The sequence below is a fragment of the Camponotus vicinus genome, unplaced genomic scaffold (assembly GCF_025532165.1).
Source record: "Camponotus vicinus isolate PSW18456_S1 unplaced genomic scaffold, iyCamVici1.0 SCAF_6, whole genome shotgun sequence".
Classification (NCBI taxonomy): Eukaryota; Metazoa; Arthropoda; class Insecta; order Hymenoptera; family Formicidae; genus Camponotus; species Camponotus vicinus.
Genome location: NW_028141978.1, coordinates 8,345,648 through 8,367,216, shown reverse-complemented (window position 1 = coordinate 8,367,216; position 21,569 = coordinate 8,345,648). Strand labels below are relative to the sequence as shown.

Below are 21,569 nucleotides of genomic sequence, written 5' to 3'. Positions count from 1 at the left end.
ATAATTTTCAGTTAGATGTATAACAAATGTTTTCTTATTACATCTAATTAAAAATTATATCGTGTTTGATATCGTGGTTGATTCGTAAAAATTTCATTAATCTATTAAAATAATTTAAAAAAAAAATTACTTAAAAATATCAGAGCTTTAATTTTTTATCATATTAAAATAGTCTAAAATATATTTTTAAAAATTATCAAATATGGTTTTATATCTACGATAAAAATAATTCATTCAAATTCAATGTTTATTTGTTTTTAGAAAATTTAACTAATTAAAAATAGTAATTACATAACATTACTATATAACCAATTGGCATGCGATCTACATTTAAAATAATGATTAGTTTAATCTAAAAAATCGAAAGAAATGAAAATAATTAATTTGCAATAATCAAAATATATATAAAGATGTTAAATATTTACAAAAAAAGCAAAATTTAAAAAATAAAACATTTTCTCTCTTTCTTTTTTATATTTATATTTCTACTGAAGATTAATTATTTTTCCTACCTCTTCACCTTCTAATCTAACTGTTACATAATTGCATAAGTAATAAGGAATAATATCAATGAGAAATGACATAAGCGCGTCACGGGGCTTCCAGAAGAAGACTAAACAACTTTCATTAAATGGCATTTTATTAAACGATTACTTCAAATTTTATTGTACTGGTATAAAAACTGGTAAAATAAAATTTCAATTGTCAAGAAATAATGTTTTTTACTAGATTAATATTGTCGCTGTATAATAAAATACGTCACATAACGGAATCGTAAATGATTTTGCTGGCGCAAATACTTTGCGTGTTTTCCGCATTTATTTTCTATTTATTTTCGCGATGCGAGTTACCAATATGCTTCACAGTAAACGGCAACTTTCTTCGTACCTGCGGGCAAACGAGTTTCCATCAACGAACGCCCTCGCAGGTGTTAAACGCAAGAATGATTGGGTAGCGATCGATCTCCGTCTACGAGATGAGCAACCGGCTGTGTCTTTTCTCGCCAACTATTTGACCTCCTTAACTTGGTATGTTTTAACTTAAAGTAAAGATTGAGAGAAGTGCGTGGCCTGTCTCTCTCCTCTTTTTATCTTGCCGCCGTCTTTTGCGTGGGCTGAAAATGCAAAACGACTTTTTGCGTGAACCATCTCTTTCATATCTTTGTATAATACTTTTCGCGTTTCTCCGATAGATGAACTCCACGTTTATTGCCCATTTCTTCTCGTCCCATTTCATTTTTATATTTATTATAATCGATTTGTGACCTCGTGAGGTTTTTCTTGCCATGTATGTGTTTAATATTTAGAGATCATTTGCAAAATTTCGACTATATTTAATTAATACGATACTACAATTGAGAAATGTGCAAGTAAAATTGTATATTTTTAAGTCTCTTCCGCAATTCGAAAGTACTGGAATACATGGGAAACTTGGATCAATTATAAATCTGAAATTTTATGCAACGACTCGGTGTAAAATGTCGGAAAATATGCGGAAAGGGGAAATTAAATAACGCATACATATTAATTAAAGAAAAACATAAATGAAATTTACGGAGATAATGATATATTTTGCCTGCTTTTCTGCAAATTTATCTGTGTAATGCGATTGAATCATAATCACGTAACAGAAAGAATTTCGCTGTTTCAAAACATAATTTCTCTTTATAAATTTTTCCCTAAATTTTAATAAATTACATATGATTTTTAGATTAACTGCATTAAAGAATAAAATGTTTCTAAAACATTTGAATAAAAACTAAAAATGATTTTTCTACTATTTGATTTTTAATTATCTCTTTTTACCTCTCTCTCTTTTAGTAAGATTAAAGTTAAGATTTGTCAAACAAAGTTGCATGGCGTCTTAGCGGACGGAAGTTCGTAAATTGTCAAAGAAAATTTTCCTGTAGGAGAAGCGAGCTACAATAAAACGCACAAACAAGTGGATGATGCTCGGACATCCCACGTGTTTCGACCGCGATGCATACGTTTCTTGCATGGATATCCCACGAGGCCGCATTCCGTCGTCGTCGGGGTTTCAATAGACAGTATCTTTTATGCGGAACGTGTAGAATCGTACATATATCTGCTCGATGCGTCATACAGCCGACTCGTCTCGATTATTACGAGCCCATATTAGCAAAATGTAGGCGTTTGATTCCAACCTTTATTTATCTAGCATCAAGAAGAATTTAGGAAGAATTAAATGACCGTCTCTATAACGCCAAGTCTATGATTAATTTAACGATACGTAGGACAAATCAAGAGATTTTTTTCACGATTACAAGTAATAAATTATCATTTATGAAATATAGAAGAAGACTTAAATATAATTTCATTTTTATACAAAAATTATATTATAAAATTAATTAATAAATATTAAAAATTATATTAGTTTTAAATATAATTTCATTTTTATATAAAAATTATATTTTTTCAACGAATTCAAAATAATAGCTTGTCTTCAAAAGAAGAATTCATTGCATTATTTTGTATTTTTAAAAATTCTATTAATTATGCTTTCAAAATGTCTATCTCATTCTGCCCTGCAGATACGCGACGTGTGAAAACATGTGGGATTTCCATTTTATACTTCGTGGTCTCAGCTGGCAATCTGATGAGGCGCTTATACGATTTATACAAAATGCCTGTGGTATGTCGTATTATCTTTTTGTCCTCTGACTCTCGGTATTGATTGCCGTGCGTTCCTTTACTATAATCCTCGCATAAATTTACACGTTCAACTATACTCTTACCTTAACGTGATTTCGCTACGACAGCTATTGCTCAGCCCTTGAAAATTATTTCGTCGTATAAGACTTCTTTTGCTTAAGTCAACGTAAATCAGAGTCTATATTACACGTTGGGGAGAAGAAAATGACTGAATTTGTATCTTATGATTCGTCGGCAAGCGATAAAATCGCAAACTTTGCGATGAGTATCGATGAGCTCCGTATTGAGTTTCAATTTCCTTCACGAAGATCAATTTCACGATCTGGATTCCTGAACAAACACTTTTTATTTATATATCTTTATGATATTAATATTCACATTTCTCGAGTGTCTATTCAAATCTTATAAAAAAATTCCTTACAAATTTCCTTTTAAATATTTTTGTTCAAAATTTAGCAAATTCGAAAGATTATTTTAAATTTTTTTATACAACTTTCTAAAATAAATTTCACTATGACATTCACTACGAAAGAAAAATATAAAACCTCTTAAGTTTTAAATTTGTGAAGATATTATTGAAAAAAAAATAACATTCTTAAGATTTTTCACTTGCATAATATTTTCATTTTTTATTATTATAAATTACAATAAAAAATATATACTGCATATTCAATATTTTGTTAAGATATAATATATAAATAAAGATAAATAGATATTTATAAGTTATTTTAAACACACATAATTTACTTGCAATATAAATGCAAAATTATTAAAGAGAAATTTTTTTTTTTAATTTCGCGAGTTTCAATAAAATTCCATGAGGATTCTCTGATTTTTCCAAATACAAAAAAATCCAATACAAAAAGAATTCCAGGTTTTTCATATTTTTCCAGGGAACGAATACCCTGTTGTCTTGCGCGAGGAGATTCATTCGCGATTCTCGCGGTGTTTCACATTGCTCTTCCCCTCTCGTGATTCATTCGCGATTCCCGAACCGTACCAGCCGATTACTCTAGCTGCCTGTTTACGTTCACGTAGGAAACACCTTGGTCTCGGCACGAAAACCCAGTTAGCGAGTTGGGCGTTTCTCGAGGACGATTGTCGATCACGAGTTAATCCGCGCTAAGTTAATCCTCGGAAACGACGGAGACTGATTTTATCGTGGGACGCGCCGAGTTTTATGCATCCTGCCCCCGCGAAGGATGACCGGGAAAAATGTCGTCTGCATACGAATACGAGGGTGAGTCAAGTGTAAGTGGTAAAGTCAACTAATAAAGTTGCAAAGTGTGGAAGCGAAAAATTAGTGACAAATAATTTAATCTCCTAACTAAATATTATTTCATCCTATATTTTAATTATATTTCATCGATATTTTGCCTAAGAGGATATTTTGAAAAAATATTTTATATTTTTAATAAACTCTACATCTCTATTTCTTTCTTTATACTCAATAAATTTATATTCATAAATGTACAAAAGTTGGATAATAAATAAAGTTTGCGTTTTATTCATTATTATTCCAATATCAATTTATTCGCTCATTAATTTAATTCATAGAGAGAACTGCAAAACTTACCCTGCAGCAAAAATCCATGCAGCGCGAGGTTCATGGCTACAATATGATTGATTTCTTCAGCCTGAAAGAAAAAAGAATAGATAGAATTAATTTTCTTGAAATAGTTCTTAAAGAAAGAATTAGAGATTAAATATTTTATAAATATTAAATATTTATGAACATGAAGTACAAAAAATTAATTAGCCGTATAATTTAATTACTCTGCCTATAAATTACATTGAGTTATTTAATACATTTATAAATATTAAGTAGAATGCGAGAATATATACATTTATATTTTTAATAATACATAATGAATAAATAAGATCTTTTCGTAAATGAAAAGAGAAAATATCCGATACATTGAGCATAAGGTTGGAAATAAAAGACGAAATAAAAGTCAACGACAAAACGCTAATGTCGTTCTAGCAATTTACTCTTAGAGGATAATAACATAATAACGAGCTACGCTAATTGCTACTAAATCGCTCGGAGGCGTAAAAGAATAACTGAGGCAAATAAACTCTTCCCGCCGGAGACTCTTTGTGTGCTCTTGCGGACGGTCAGTAGCTTCAAAGGATGTGTGACAACTCCACCAACATGGTTGGTGTGTCAATATTTGTCTGGAAGCTTCGCTGAAACGAAAGGAAATGCCGCAGTCTGATATCTCGATGCCGCATATATCGATCGAAAATACCCCCTAGTATTAATTAATTATCTGCCTACTAATTAAGTGTAAGTTGAGCAATTTTTTGCGGCGAACGAAAGTCCTTGGAGATATAGTCGGAAACGCAATTAAAAAACCATTCGACTAATGCCCTGTAGGTCTCATAATTTTATTGGAATCAAACGATAATTTGATTAATTCTTTTTAACTTTATAAATATTTATTGCATTACAACACAAGCAAGTTAATTTGCATTTAATATTAAAATTAATATTAAAATTGCCCCAAACAAAAAGACATTTTTCAAATTAAATCTATTTATTCTCGAGCTTTATGTCTTCTTATTTATTTAGCAATTAAAAATTTGAAAGAAGCGCGACAATCATTAAATTCAAGTCAGATAGCTTCGATATCGTCAAAAAAAATTGTCCGTCCACGTGTTGGATTTCTATTTGCACTGTCCTATTTTGTTGATTCCGTCATTTCGTACGTGCAACAAATGAAGAGTAAGATCGCGCGTGCATACGGAAGAAAGTCCATCGGAACAATGGCCGTTCGCATTGCAGAAAATAATTCAGGTCAAGCGTGTTATAACGGTAGTTTTATCCATCGTCGAAGAAACAGCCGTACGGATTTCTGGCGACCTGAATTATTTGCGAACGCACTAATTACATAGTCGAAAAACGCATGTTACTTACTCGAGAAAGCGAGGGAAAATTATTATCCGGATCCTACGGATCGGTGAGTACCTTGCCGAAGATCCACTCGAACGTTAATAACTTTTCTCGTTCTATGAAAATTTTTAACAGCAATTAAGATATTCGTTTCATTGCGCAACATAACTTTCTCTTTGTTCATTCGTTACTTTTAGACCAGCGCGTGCACGCGCGATTGCTCTTCTAATTATTTTCATTAAGATCGCTTGATTTAGATATGTCAATTCTTCGTAGAAAAAATATTAATAATGTAACATGTTAGTTTTTAAGCATGATTTATGGTTTATTATTATAGACACCACGGATATTTATTTGAATTTATAACTATTTTTTTTTATGTATAATCATTTTTTATATAATAGTAAAGTGCATCTATTATGTATAATCATTTTTTTATGTAATTAATAAAGTACAGAGATAAAAATAAATTTTTATTTTAAAATTGCTAATTTTTTATTATTGAAACAAGTAAGAGAGCGTCAAAATTTATTTATAACGTATGTAATGTTTGGTCTATTCGTTCGCAATTAAAATTATCAAAATTATCAAAAAACAAAATCAGGAATTATCTAGAACAAAATATAATATTCATTTGGAGCGAACAATATATGGGAATTGCCTACAATTCTTGCAAACATTTCAATAAGAACATTTTTTTTAATTATTTCATAAAGTTTATCATGAATAAGTTATTGAATAATATATTGAAAGAGAACTGTTTATTAAATCGTATTAATGCTTTCTTGTTTCTAGCTTCATATCCATATATATGACATGTATATTTTCTTTATTTCACTTTCATAAAAATGATTTTAATTTCTTATTTATGAATCTTTTCTATTATACATGTATAAGCCTCTGTAGAAATTATCTTAATTCTCTTTGCTATTTTTTTTAAACATTTCTCAATATATCAAAATAACTTTAAAAAATCTAAATCTCTCGAAAGTGTTTCTTACATATATAAATCATAATAATTCTTGCAAATTAGTCAGAATGAATCAAAATTTTCAAAACTTTCACGATAAATATTAATTTAAGCATCTATATAAATATCTATATAAATCATCTTGGCGTGTTTTGATAGGAGTGGAATCTAATATTTCACTGCTAGAAAATAAAAATATTTAAATTAGAGAAAAAAAAGAAGAGAGAATTAAGTAATATTTAAATTTTACTTTTATAAGTTTTCTACACTTGTCTCTCATTTTCTACATAATTTCAGATATCACGTTTTTTGAAAGATATTAATACTTTTGAGACATTTTCTGATGTAGAAAATTCAAATAGCTTCAAGGTCGAATTGCACAAGCGCGCAGCTGCGGCGCACTTTTTACGCTGTGCGCTTTATTGCAATGTAAAAGTAGCGTGACGTTTATCAGATGCCCATTTATCATAACGAATCGTGGCCGTCATTCGATAAATGGAGTCGATAACATAGTTGCAATCGGTGCACTTCTTCGATATGTTTTACGTGGCAGTAATGAATGACGGTGCGATTCAATCATTCTCGAACTGAGATTTATTCACTCAGCCTTCCTTCGCGAAGGCGTACGTATTACAGTTTGTTGGTCGACTCGAGATATTCATTTAGCCGTTTAAACTCTACCCGTATGGTATGTACGCGATCATTAAATCGGAAAAAATAGCGAGGCTCATCATGCTCTTGCTCTACGATCGACCGGTTGAGAACGCACCTCTTGGAGTAAATCAATCACGTTATAGCGGTGCTATAAACATACGTGGATCGAAAATATTAATAATACTATCAGGTTCTTTGCTTACGATTTTCCACTCATCGTGATTACATGCATGATTTTCTGCAAACAATGCATAGCAAATCAACTTTTTCTCTTTTTAATTACTTATTTATTTAAATAAAAATATGTCGAATTTTTAACTCTCTCTTATGTCATTTTTTTTTCAACAACAAACTGTCATGTGTAAATAATATATACGGTGTGTCATTACATGCGATGCGCGTGCTATTTACGTGCGATTCATAAAAAGCGTTTCTGTTCAGTTTAGGTGCACTTTCCTCTCGCGATTCCTAAGAGAGACGATATATTTTCACCTTACGTAAAATCGGCACATCGGCCCTCGGCACATGGCTCTCGTTTCCACAGCGAGAACGAGACTTTCCCCGATTCCGTATCGCGCGATATGCATGTATGCATATCGAGGAGACGATCGGCCGCACCTTTAGTCAGACCGGATTTCGCGGCCGATTCATGATCAATTGCACCGGATCGACTGCCCACAAATATACGTCTTATTACTTAATATTCGTCTATTTAGAGTATATACCTCGGAATTCTCGAAGTTTAAAAAATTACTATTTCCCTGCTGTGATAAAATCTGATTTTTTGATGAAGAGAAAATTCAAAATTTACTAAATGACGTCATTTTATGAATTTTCAATTTTTTTAGAATCCAAGATATGTCCGTTTTATTAAGTAAAATCCTTTCTATTTCTTTCGCTTCAGATCTTGAATTGAGCAACTTTGCACACTGCAAAACAATTTTTTTTGGGAGCGTCTTCATCTTTGTTTTATATTCTTTAAATTAATTGATTTTTTAAGCAATTTATATTTTAATTATAATTATATATTCAATATACAGGGCAATCTTTCCCCCAAAAAAGCACTTGTAGCTTACCTCGAGAGCTTTTCAAAACACTATAATAAAGTATTTTTTCATTGAGTATTTTTCGAATTATGAGGCTTGAAATAATCTCTTAATTTTACATAAACCATAAAAAATATCCAGTAAAATATTCATTTTTCGATTATCTTATCTTAATCCTTTTATGTACAAAATAATGAGAGGAATCAATTGGTATAAAGAAAATACATAATTGTTTCGAAAAAAAAATGTAATTGTTAATTGCAAATTACATATTTTTTCTTCGAAACAATTATGTGTTTTCTTTACACCAATTGATTCCTCTCATTATTTTGTACATAAAAGTATTAAGATAAGATAATCGAAAAATGAATATTTTACTAGATATTTTATGGTTTATGTAAAATTAAGAGATTATTTCATAACTCGAAAAGTACTCAATGAAAAAATACTTTATTATAGTGTTTTGAAAAGCTCTCGAGATAAGCTTTTTTTTGGGAAGAGATTGCCCTAAACACCCTGCATATGTAATAAATGTACAAAATTTAGAATCAATAGTTAAAAAAAAAAGAAAAAAGAAAGAATCGTAAAAATCCTTTCAGGCCAAAAGAGAAAAGTCCCTTAATTTTGCATTACCACTTGCACTCGCAATTAAATAAAATTTTTAATCCATTTATTTATAATTTATAATATATAATAAAGAATTTTCCATAAAATATATAATATACAATAGAATAAATATATAATAGAATGATACTAGTTCACACACAAGATGAGATAATTCGCTGCATGAAAAAAATAAACGACGAAAACTATAACTTTTATCATTAGTTAAGCACTAAGATGTTAGGAAGCTAACCATTCCCTTGTTTCTAATTAGTAGTCTTCAATCTGTCGATTCTAATTTTACGCAGAAGAAAGCGAATTCGAAATCGCCCGCAATGTCGCGTTCTGCATACATTAAAATCGCAGATTCCATCTTTTCTCCGAGAGTAGAAAATTCAAGTGCTTAGATACAGCGAAATATTCTCGCTATATAAAATAAGAAAAAAATATCGCATAATTGATTTTGGATGAATTTATGTTCAGCAAAAATCTCATCAACCTCTTATGGGAATGAATGCAATATGAAAAGTGAAAGAAAATGCGAAGAGGCTAACGTGATTCGATTTACGACAATGCAATTATCTTTTATCGCATGTGCACGCTTATTCTTCACGTTAGTGAATTGCATTTACCATTTACGTCGTCGGAATAGTATTGCTTTTAAGATACTTTACATTCTCCTAAATCGCATTGGGATGAAAACGAAACCGCTCGGTTTACCTACGGAATGTCACGATCGGAATAAATTATTCCTCCCCGATTCCTCGACATGAGGAAGACTTGGTCGATCTCAAAGAAATGTCGAGCTAATGATCATTACCCGCCAAGTGATGCTTTTTTTGTAAATCTCTAATAATTTTTTAAGACAATTAATTATTACTATTAATATTATTATTATTAATAATTAATTTATTAAAAAATATAATGTTTTATTAGATGGATATATTAATATTTGTATTAATTATTGTGAAAATTTTAATATTTGTAAAGAAATAAACAAAGTGCAGAAATAAAAGAAGTTTTTATCAAGAAAGCTGAAAAATAAAAAATAACTGGAATATAGTGTTGAGATTAATTAAAAATGTAAAAATTTTTTTTTTTTCTAGTAAGATATGAAAAGATGATAGGAATTATTATAGAGATATATGAAGTATTGATTTTTTGTAATAATCTTATATAAAATATACTGCATAACGCATGTATATATCTCTCAAATTTCTCAAAGATCTCCATATGCTAATTCATTGACGAGACAATTGTTGTAGATCGAATCGATCCTTCAATCATGTTACTTCCATCATCAGATTACGATAGAGAGTTCAAAGCGTCCTCATTACCCGACTTTGATTGCAACTCAGTCCGCACTGATCGAGACAATATCGCCGAGGCAAATCAAACCCCAAATAATAATGACAATAATTCTCCGATTACATAAACGAACGCCGCGAAACAATGTAGTCTTTCACGCGGCAATTTTATCGGGGGATTATTCGCTGGCCGTGACAGCTTGGATTAAGACAGAGTTGGATTGCGCATTCATCGCAAGCCCGAACGAGAAAACGAGAAGAAGACGATTCCTCGTGAGTGCATCCTGAACTTTCTAAACTGATTCGATCATTTATTCCCTTTTGCACGCTTCTTTCTACGATTCGACTCCACATATCGAGATAAAAATCGAGGAATAGCGTTTCTTTGATAAGAAAATAATTAGGTATTTTTTCGATTAGAAAATAATTAATAAGGAATAATTAAAGATTAAAAGCAATGTGTATAAAATATAAAAAAGCATGTATTGTGCGGATTTAAATATATAATAAATCGAAAATATTATATATTGTTCCGGCCAGCAATATCCCCAAAAAAATGGATTTCACTGTCTTCTGGCGATTTACTTGGACGATTACGCGTTTCGGCATTACATAGGATCGATTTCCAATTACACTTCAATTTCCGCGTTTCGGATCGCCCGGAAATTCGACCGGAGATTCGCGTGTCGATCGTATCCGATACTCGATGTGATCTGGACCTGGTACTTTATCCCTTTTCTGGATTAGCGGGAAGTTACGAATTTCCTATCGAGATAACGGCCGAGATTTAGATGCACGATTTAACTTCCTCAAAGAATCGGATGTGTGAATTCTGGGATGTATTCAAAAGCCATCTGATACGCAGTGTATCCTTTTGTGAACAATCACACGTAAAGGAAAGATGGTAATTAATCAGGCAATTTGACTTCGTTGTAAGATATATAAATTTAATTATTAATAATTATTTATACTAAAAATTAATAATATATTTTAATAAGTATTTAATTATTTATAATATTTTAATTTTTATAATATTTTATTTAATTTTAATCTTACGTTATTATTAATTTATATTTCTCTAATTTTTTTTAAGTTATTAATAATTTATTTGAATATTAATAATTTATTTTACATTAATGTTTAATAATATGATTATATAGATATATAAGTAATAAATGTTTATTAAATATTTAATATTTAATTTATGATATATAATATTATTAATATTTAAATAATTATTTATTGATAATATTGATTACTAAATTTCATTAATTTTTATTTTTTCTCATTTTTTTTCCATTCACATATTTTATTTTTTAAAACTTATAATTTACATTTTTATTCAAAAATTTACTTTAACCTATAAAATAATTGTGAGTAAATAGTTGTGTGAGAGGTGCACGCTCGCAATAACCCTGGTACTTGATTGCATCCTTTTCATCGCGGCTCTACGAAAGAGATTTACGATATCCTCATGCGAAACCGGCGGCCGAAACTGCGGAGAATCGCCGTACGCGATTCTCCGCCTCCGCGGGAATTAATACCGAACTTTCCTACGGTCTTTACGTAAGGGCCCAATTATACGGTTCCCCCTCCGCCACGATCGGCTCTCGTCAGTGTAAGATAATGAGTGGTTACGCAATATTTCGGGCGCGATAAATCGCGCTTGGAGCTACGACCAATATAACAAAACGGGAATCATATTTTCCGCCGGCTCCTAAAAATTGCTCGGCTCTTTCCTTTCCGCGTACGCGTTCTGGCTTTAACTGCGTTAACGACCGCATTTAACGGATGCAACATACGTGCCGGTGCTGTATCTCCCGAGAAAATCTCACCGTCGCGGCAGCGGAGAGAATCGTGATTTATCCGTGGATCCATAAATCAAGCGCTGCTCCAGATCCCGGATAATGATGATTCTAGTCTTAGATGAATGGACAAGAAAAAAGATCATGAAAAATCCTCCAGGTCAATCACCGTCCTTAATTATGTTACTGTAAATAACGACTCACGAGGACTCCAAATTAGCATTTATAATTATATATCCTATGTTTAATATTATCTGTATTGATGTGTATAAATATCTGTATTGATTTTAAATTTCGCTGCATATAATGATTATAAATCACCATTATACTAGAGATGTAAATAGAAAAAAAAACTAAATTTTTTTCTCATACTGTTCTTCTATATTTGCGAAAAAAGCAAGTTCTTTTTTCAAAATTTTATTTATTTCACTTATTTATTTTATTTTTAATATCTTTACTATCATTAAAGAATACTAATCTCTTACAATCTTCTTTTGTCCATTTGCAATTCACAAATATAAACATCTTATTTAAAAAACTAATCTTTTTATTTTTTATTTGAACTTTTTGAAAACAATTTTAATAAATTAATAAGATTTTCAAAATCTTAAAATACCAAACATGACATAATTCGGATGATTTTTTCAATTAAATGTATAATAAAAATTTTCTTTATGTATTTATTTCTGAAAAATGTTCGAATCATGTCGTGCTTGTTGTAATTTGCGCAAAAATCTCATTAATTTGTTAAAATTTCTTACGAAAAAAGATAAATTAAAGAAACATAAGAATTTTATTTTTTTTATTCAACAAAAAATATGAAGAAAAATAATATTAGAAAAACAATGAAAAAAGTCAAATATGTTTTCTTTCTATTAAAATTTTTTACATCTCTAATTGCACCAATCTTTGAAAATAACGTGTAGTGTCATTTTTCTCGTTATTTCGATATTTTTAATGTCTCTGGAGAAAATTTGAAATAAATGAAAATATTGTAGCGCCACGCGTGAAAGATCATTTCTTCGCAAACGTGGCGTTTTCATGGTTGACCGATCAAATCGATCTCCAATATTATATCGCAATGGAGTACCAAGTCGGTGCTATCGATATAGCTACGTACATTCTCTCTAAACGTTCACCGTCCCGTTAACCGATTGTATTTGCTCTTTTTTTGCGGCTTCCGCGTGGCCGTAACGAGCTATGTCATTCGCTATATTAAAACGTTCCCGCGGTCGACAGTAGCCACCGACCAAAGATCTTTGCCCGTCACAATGCACGATAAATAGCGCGACATCCTTTTTTATTAACCGTTACGTGAAATGCATCTTAACGCAAGATCGTCATTATGTCATTTTATTCGCAAGGATTTTATTATTTTGAGACTACTTTCGTAAGAAAAAAGAGATCTTTGATATAAAAAAAGTCGATTAAAATATATCAATTCTATTAATCCAAAGTTTTTATTGAAACTTATTAACATATAAATTAAAAATTTATTAACATATATTTTCATCTCTTCTCATTTTTTAATTCATATATTTCCATCTCTTTTCATCTTTCTCCAAAAAACAGATTTAAAAGGATTTATTTCCCCTATTTATTACTATTGGCGAGATTATTAGTCCGACCAATAAATGATATGCTGTACAATAAAATTATTTCGGCAAAAAAAATCATGAAATATAATGTAGGCGCAAATGTTTCATATAAAAAATCTAATTTATATTGATGCCTTGACATTATCTCGCAATTTACACCATTGCTTGAAAGAGACTGCTAAAGTAGAAATGTCATTGTGTGGTTAATATATCTTTTCGCATTTACGTATAAAATATACATATCTGCATCATTCATATCTGCTTCATTCTCTAAACCACAAACGGGACATTTATCCCGCTAAGTCCGTGACAGTGATTACCTTAGTATCAAGGCCCAGGTGGATGAGATAATAACAGAAATATTGCATGTACACAACATGAGGGATACTTTCAAAAATTTCTATCATAATACGAAACAAAAATATATAATCTATGTCATAATTATATATAGATTAATTATAGTACTGCTCAAAAGTATTGCATTACTTATAAAAGCAGGGAAATTGTTACTTTAATGAACAAAAACCTGTATAAATATTATCAAGTTATATTTTATTATTATTTCATATAATTTTTAATATAAAAATATAATGCTTTAAAAATTAAAAATTAAAATTAAAAATATAAAAATTAAATAAAATGTAAAATAAAAAAAATAAATATTAAATAAAATATAAAAGTCATAATAAGTAATAGCAGAAATATTAAATTTTTAATTCTTCAAAATAACCTTTCTTTGCTTCCAATGCTACGCATACGAGTACACTTAGCATTCTTGACGATAATTTCTCTAAAATTGTTACCAATATTTGATTTCAATATGCTTGCAAATACCTCCACGATTTTTGATTAATAAGTCTCATTTTTCAAACGCCACTATCTAGTTCATCTCACAAATTCATTAAAGTAACAACTTTCCTATTTCTTTAAGTGATGCAATACTTTTGATCGGTACTGTATCTCTAGAATTATTTTATTGTACTGATTAAATCCAGCATGCCATATGGCTTAATTTATTATCATAGCATATTTTTGCCGTGGAATTTCTGCGCTATGAATAGATAATGAATGCATAACGAGAAACTTTCGCGATTCGCAGAATCTAAACGCCCTTCGAGCGGATCGCAATGAAATGGCGAAGGGGTTGAAGTCGATGCGGGAAAGTAACCGACACGGCGAGTCCTTTTATTACGTCATTACACCTACACCGCATATGTGACGTAAACGAATCGTGTGCATATTAATCTGCATTTTTACGGCGCGTTTCCTTCTCCGTTCAGACGCACTCTAAACGCTGGAGAATTTATCATAACCGCCTTCACTATTCGCCGATTATATCATTGGGAAATCGGCGGAACGAAGCCATAATGAAAGTACGACAGCCCGTCGCGGAAATATTTGCAGCGCTAATAATCGCGCCGATAATCCGCCCGTCAGACCATAAACAACGTGGGATGAATAAAATAGAACGGATGAAGATGTCGCATTATGCAAATTTGCTAATGACAGTAATTACGTTGACAGAGTTCACGTAATGATGCGATTATCATCCGCCCTCGATGAATCGGCGCCAATTCGTCTCTAAACAATCGACGTTTCTTTCCGTAGAGAATCTACAGGGTAGACAAAATAATGTGAATACCTGAAAAATAAATACTATATTTGTTTATTAATAAGATATTGGGCCATCATTTGTCTTTAATATAGCTTTAATTCTCCTTGGAATAAAATCATGCAATTTTTGAATAGTCTCTAGTAGAATATTGTCCCATTCTTCTCTCAAATAATGTCATTTTTCATGATAATAACATACACACAGCTAGAAAAATTCAATCTTGATTGGAGCATCAAAATGAATTTCTTCTCTAGTCAGTACAATTATCCAATTTAAATATCATCGAACCACTATGAACAATTTTGGAAAAGAAAGTGAGAAGCAGATTTCCTACTCCAACATCTCTAAAGCAATTGACAAATATTTTGATAAAAGAATGGGACAAAATATTCCTGAAGATTATTCAAAAATTTCATAATTTTATTCCAAGAAGAATTGAAGCTCTATTAAAGGCAAATGGTGGTCTAACATTTTATTAATAAACAAATAAATTGTATTTTTCTATGAAATTACAAGAAGCAAAAGAGAAGAAGCAAAAAAAAAACAGAATAAAAAAGTTCATATATCATCAAGTTTTTCAGCAGCATCAAGTATCGTCTGAATAATTGACTGTTCATGCTCCAACAATGATACTACAGTAACATTAGCATTGCTTTATTCTCTTTCTATTTTCAACTGGCAATTATCGTGACGTTAAATCGAATCCATTTCTTCCTTGGACGTTGCTTGACGTCGAAAATAATTTGACATTATCCAATGACCCGGCGGCCTACACGACGATGACCACGACCATTCGAAGATCGCAATCGTCAGCGTGAAAGTAAAAAAGTACCGTTACGTTATCGATCGTACTCTGCACCTCGCTATCTCATTATCCTTATTATATGCTATCCCAACAATTTATCGTCGTCGTACACAAATCACCGGCGAATGAGTAAAGTACGATCGAGAGAGATTCATGAAACTCTACGAGAAAGAAAGCCGAATTTAATGACCGTTAAACTATGGATGAATACTTCCTTCATACATGGCCATAATTATCTGCACCGACTTTAAAGTGAAGAATACATTTCCATGTACATTATATTTTTCTTTTTCTCTTACACACACACATATACAGGGTGTCCCAGACTTAACGAATCAGTCGTTAATGGTAGATTCCTGAGATCATTTGGAAACGAAAATCTTAATACCAAAATGTTGAGAAAGATGTAGTTTCGGCGCTACAAAAGATTAAAGATTACCAATCGGCGCGTTACGTTCTCCTGTGCTCAGGGACATAGCACATCAAGGGGCCCGCGTACAGCGCGATATCAATATCGATAGAGAGATCAATATAAAATAAAAAATAGGATTCTGCAGTGAACGCGATTGTGTCTTCGATGCGACAGTAGTCAGTAGTTTGAACATTTTTATGAAGTCTTCCTCAACATTTTGGTATTAGAATTTTCGTCTCCAAATGATCTCAGGAATCTGCTATTAATGGCTGATTCGCTAAGTTTGGGACACCCTGTATATATATATATATATATATATATATATATATATATATATGATTTATGTATTAAAATTATATTTCTCGTGTAAAAATTAATGTTGCGCGAATATAAATCTCTCCTGATCATACATCGCATTAACAATATTTATAAAAAATGGTAGCAAAGCGAATGAGACAACTTTTTAGCAGGTGTGAGCAGAAATTTAAAGCGTATTTAGAATATATAATTTCGATAAAATAAGCTATTTAGATAATCGCCGTAAAATATACTTAGAAAACATAATGATAGATCTATGCCATATCAAGCGGGCCAGCGTGACGAAAGCTAAACGTGCGAAGAAAGTGTATGGGCATATTTTAACGTGCACAGTTGTCTCTAGAACCAACGGTCCATTTATGTTTATCAGATCTGATCTCGTATCGGTCGATCACGCGAAACTAGGAGTCTTTCGAAACGCGAATGTTTAACGTAGCGAATAAAAAATAAAAAATTCAACATAATTATTTATTCCTTAAGGGACGAGTTTTTTTTAAGATTTCTTATCTATTATAAATATTTGCTTAAATTATGATGTGTGATTAAAAGTTTTTTCACAATATTTTTAGAAAAATATAACAGTTTAATCTTGCTAATTTAATACCTTAAACATTTCTTTAGCAAGAATAATTTTTAATATATTTTTTTACTTAATTTATAAGTTAAAAATATCTAATTCAGATTCTTCTTAATATTATGTAGTAGAATATTAATTTTAGAGTGTCTATTATACATACATTTTATACACATTGAATAAAGTTTCATAAATGTATAATTTGTTAAAGAAAGAAAGGATCTTGAAAACTTTTAATCTAGTTTGAGATGATCTAGATAAGGAAGCTCCGAATAAAGCACGTCAGGACTAAATAGTTACGCTAGATTATTCGGTACATTTTGCAATAGGGTCAAACTCGTTGCGAAAGCAACAACTCATCAATGGCATCTATCTGTCGCATGTCCTTCGTTTATTCGCGCCACACGTAACGATGCACGCATAAATCTTTAATTCCGCGACAGCCGTTAAATTGCAAAATGTAATCAAAGAACCGACGTGCCGATTGGTACATTAAAAATAATTTTTATTGAAAAATAAATTTTAAAGTCTGCATTAAAAATACAGAATAAGGAGACGGCTTTGTACAGAAAAAGCTTCATTCGCAAGCTGCAAAGATTAATTAATAAAAGAATAGAAAAAGATTCTAGGATAAAATTCTCGGATAATTCATAAATTTTCTAATTTATGAATTAATTTATAAACTTTCGTTTCGACACTATGGTCAGAAAGTTGTAATTGACAGTTTTTTTCACGATATAATAAATATTTCTTATTTTTTAATGCTTTTTCTGTTAGAATTCTTCAAAGTTACATTAAGGTTTCATGTATTTTTTTCTTTATTCTCTATTAAATTTAAAATATAGATGTTTTAAAGTTTCAACATTTTATAAAATTATATTGCTGCACCTCAGCAATAATGATAGAAAAGAGTGAGATCGATGGAATGCTATAATTAAAACGAAATATGACAGCTTGTGAGATCACACTTGAAGATAATGTGTTGGTCTCAACAATAGTCCGTTGCACATTATGTCCAGAGCGCAAACAACGCGATAGAGTTAATAGAGTGATAGCAGCCAAGTAGATAGGAAAATCGCGAATGCTATGTAACGTTCTTTTCGTAATACGGCACACTCGAGAAAGGATTAACAATACATTTCGCGCGTGGGTAGTGTCGCAAAGGCGCTCTTGCGTAACGCGGTATCGATTATCGTTAGAGAGTTATCGATTGTGCACCGATCAATTGATAAAAACCGCGAGCAAAAGGGAGAAATGGTCCGGAGAGAGAGAGAAAAACGAAAGGAAGTTAACTGAGTTTTTACGGCTCGGAAGAGAGATTGTCGTTCGATTTGCAAGGGAAGATATCTCTCATTTTTTTATTCATGCGCTATTTGTTTCCCGCATTATAAGAAAATGGAATAAAGTGAATTTTATCAATGACAAAAAATTCATATCAGAAATTTATATCAGATTTATATCATATTTATATCAGATCAATTTATATCAGTAGATTCGATAGATTTAAAAAAAAATTAGAATGTAAGTAAATTAGAGTATAAATACATATAACAAAAAGAGAGTGTAAAGAATAAAAAATATATATTTGTCTGTAAAAGAACTATGATGTCACAAATGGTGTTTAGAAAAGTTTTGTAAAAAAAAATTGAAAAGAACAGGCGAAAAGTTTCTCTCTTCGAAAAATTAAGCGATATTTATAAATCTTAAAGAAAATCAGTGCGAAATTTAATTCGCGCAAAACGTCTTTATGAACACTTTCCCCATCGCGGCCGCGAAATTCCTGCGCGATGCGTTACACAAGTTTTAAAAAGCGGCATTTTATTGCGAGGCTCGGTGCAAAATGAGATTTGCGAAATTAGGGCGAGTGCATGATCCTATAGTATTCGCGTCGCTTTCCTGATACATCTTAATCGGATACGCAATTATCGATTCGTCATACCATTCCTTTGAGATGTATTACATAAATCGAATCTCGTGCAAAAACGTTTCTATATGTATGTATCTTAAACACCCGTTCTTGCCACATTAGTTCTTTCTCTTTGTTTTTGAAAAAAATATTTGATTCTACGCAAAAAATTCGACAACGAGAAACTCATAGATTCATTACTTTTAACTTTAAAATAAAAATAGAAAAACTAATTTTTGATGTTTTATATATACAGAGTGTCAGGGCAATCTCCTCCCAAAAAAAACCTCTTGTAGCTTACCTCGAGAGCTTTTCAAAACACTATAATAAAATATTTTTTCATCGAGTACTTTTCGAGTTATGAGGCTTGAAATAATTTCTTAATTTTTACATAAACCATAAAATATCTAGTAAAATATTCATTTTTCGATTATCTTACCTTGATACTTTTATGTACAAAATAATGAGAGGAATCAATTGGTGTAAAGAAAACACATAATTGTTCGAAAAAAAATATGTAATTGTTAATTGCAAATTACATATTTTTTCTTCGAAGCAATTATGTGTTTATGTGTTCGAAGCTTATTATAGTATTTTGAAAAGCTCTCGAGGTAAGCTACAAGAGCTTTTTTGGGAGGAGATTGCCCTGACACCTATATATCTTATACATTTTTCCTGTATCAATAGGAAAATATTGGCAGTTATTAACGGTTTAGATTAAAAATTTAAATATCGTATTGGGAAAATAGAATCAATTCAAGTATTGCCCGGCCAAGCAGATATGGCCAGAGGTGGTCAGTTGCGTCAATAAAAAAAAATAGCCAAGCGGTAATAGTTGCAAGGACGGAACCGGCTTTCGTTTTAGAGATAAGCGGTCTTTTAAAGCCATCGAAATTCTTCAAAAAAATTACATTAATCACATATGTAACAAGCGCTGAAATTGTTATATAAATCGGTCAACTGTTTAAATATTAAAGCGCAAAGGCGCAGTTTCGTTTCACTGGAATAAAAAAATGGAAAAAATATGATGTCCACAATTATTCAAAAGTATAATATTTTGATGACGTTTGAGTGATTGACGTGAAAGAGATAAAAAATGCAATCAATCGCAAGATTGGGAAAATAGATTTACCGGCACAATAATATGATTGACCAGTCTAATTTATACGAGAAAACGATATAAACAGCGGAATAAATAATATATAAAGAAAGAAAAGTTCTTCTTCTTATTTTGACTTTTACTTCTCTTATACTTTTAATCGGTTCGAGCGAAACGAGCAGAGAGGACGAGATGACTCATTGATTCTTTCTATCGATTATTGCGACCGTCAAGATTACGGCAAGAAATTGCCTATAAATCTGCGCACGCTTCTTCGACCTAGATCGCGAAATATCTTATTCAAACACGACAGGAAATCCTGCTACTGTGAAACGGATATTTCTCTCTGTCGAGAATTCCTCGTAGGAATGCGATACATCGTCGCTCATGAGAGTTAAACAACGATAATTCGCGGTTTTATAAAAGTCTGAAAGAAAGCGTGTAATAACAGTTTCACGTATAATTGCGATTATAATTTGCGACGTAGAACATATTCTTATCCACCTTATCGGTAATTTAACTTATTTCTTTAATTAACTGAATCGTTTTCGTTACAGCTGTTTCTCTGCATCGCATGCACGGCCAAAGATCCCTATCTGTCTTATATTTATGAAAAATATATTACACGTATTTCTTTGATCACTGTAAGTGCAATAAATACCCAGAATGACTGAAACTACTCGCGTGGTTGAGTAGAAAGAAGAGAGATTTTCTCTCTTGGAAATTCCGTATCGGAATCACGCGGAGATGGAATAGAAATTGTATAGATGCAGTATGCGTAGAGTATCTCGTGTAGGGGAGTGCGTGATGCGTAGCACGTGTGCGAATGAAAGTGAGAGAGTTTCCTGCGGCGCTTCAGGAAACGTCAGAATCGATCAACAAGATTCGACAAACAAAGCTAAATATATTGAATCGCGGAAGCGATCTTCGCGATTTTCAATTAGCGACAAAATAAACTCGCGCAAATTTTCGCGTAAATTTTTATTAACGATTAAACGCTCGATGCATTGAAAATAAATAAGAAAATTTATTTCCCTTAATTTTTAAAAAACAAACTTTATATATATCATATGAAGTATCGCGAAATTCGACGCATCTGAAATATTAGCGATATAACGAAAGGAAGTGGCAAAAATTAAAAATCGAAAGCCAAACATCAAAATGACTAGTGTACTAGATTATGCTAATCGGAACGTATGCTAATTAAGAGATATCGATTAAACGATGTTAAAGTAAGAGTAGGTAATCTTAAGGCGAAAGTAAAACTCGTAGAAATATATGTTAAAGGA

At 31.3% G+C, this 21,569-nt stretch overlaps 1 protein-coding gene across 3 annotated transcripts in view; it reads right to left on the bottom strand.

Annotated features, from left to right (window-relative positions):
* The window catches only part of LOC145973848 (uncharacterized), a 56,250-nt gene that overhangs the window by 30,260 nt on the left and 4,421 nt on the right, over positions 1 to 21,569 (bottom strand). For all 3 annotated transcript variants that reach the window (XM_083103448.1, XM_083103449.1, XM_083103451.1), the window contains exon 2: positions 4,249 to 4,309. In XM_083103448.1, coding sequence (XP_082959574.1) covers positions 4,249 to 4,282 — 34 coding nt within the window. In that variant the 5' untranslated portion in view covers positions 4,283 to 4,309. The remainder of the gene's footprint in view (positions 1 to 4,248; positions 4,310 to 21,569) is intronic.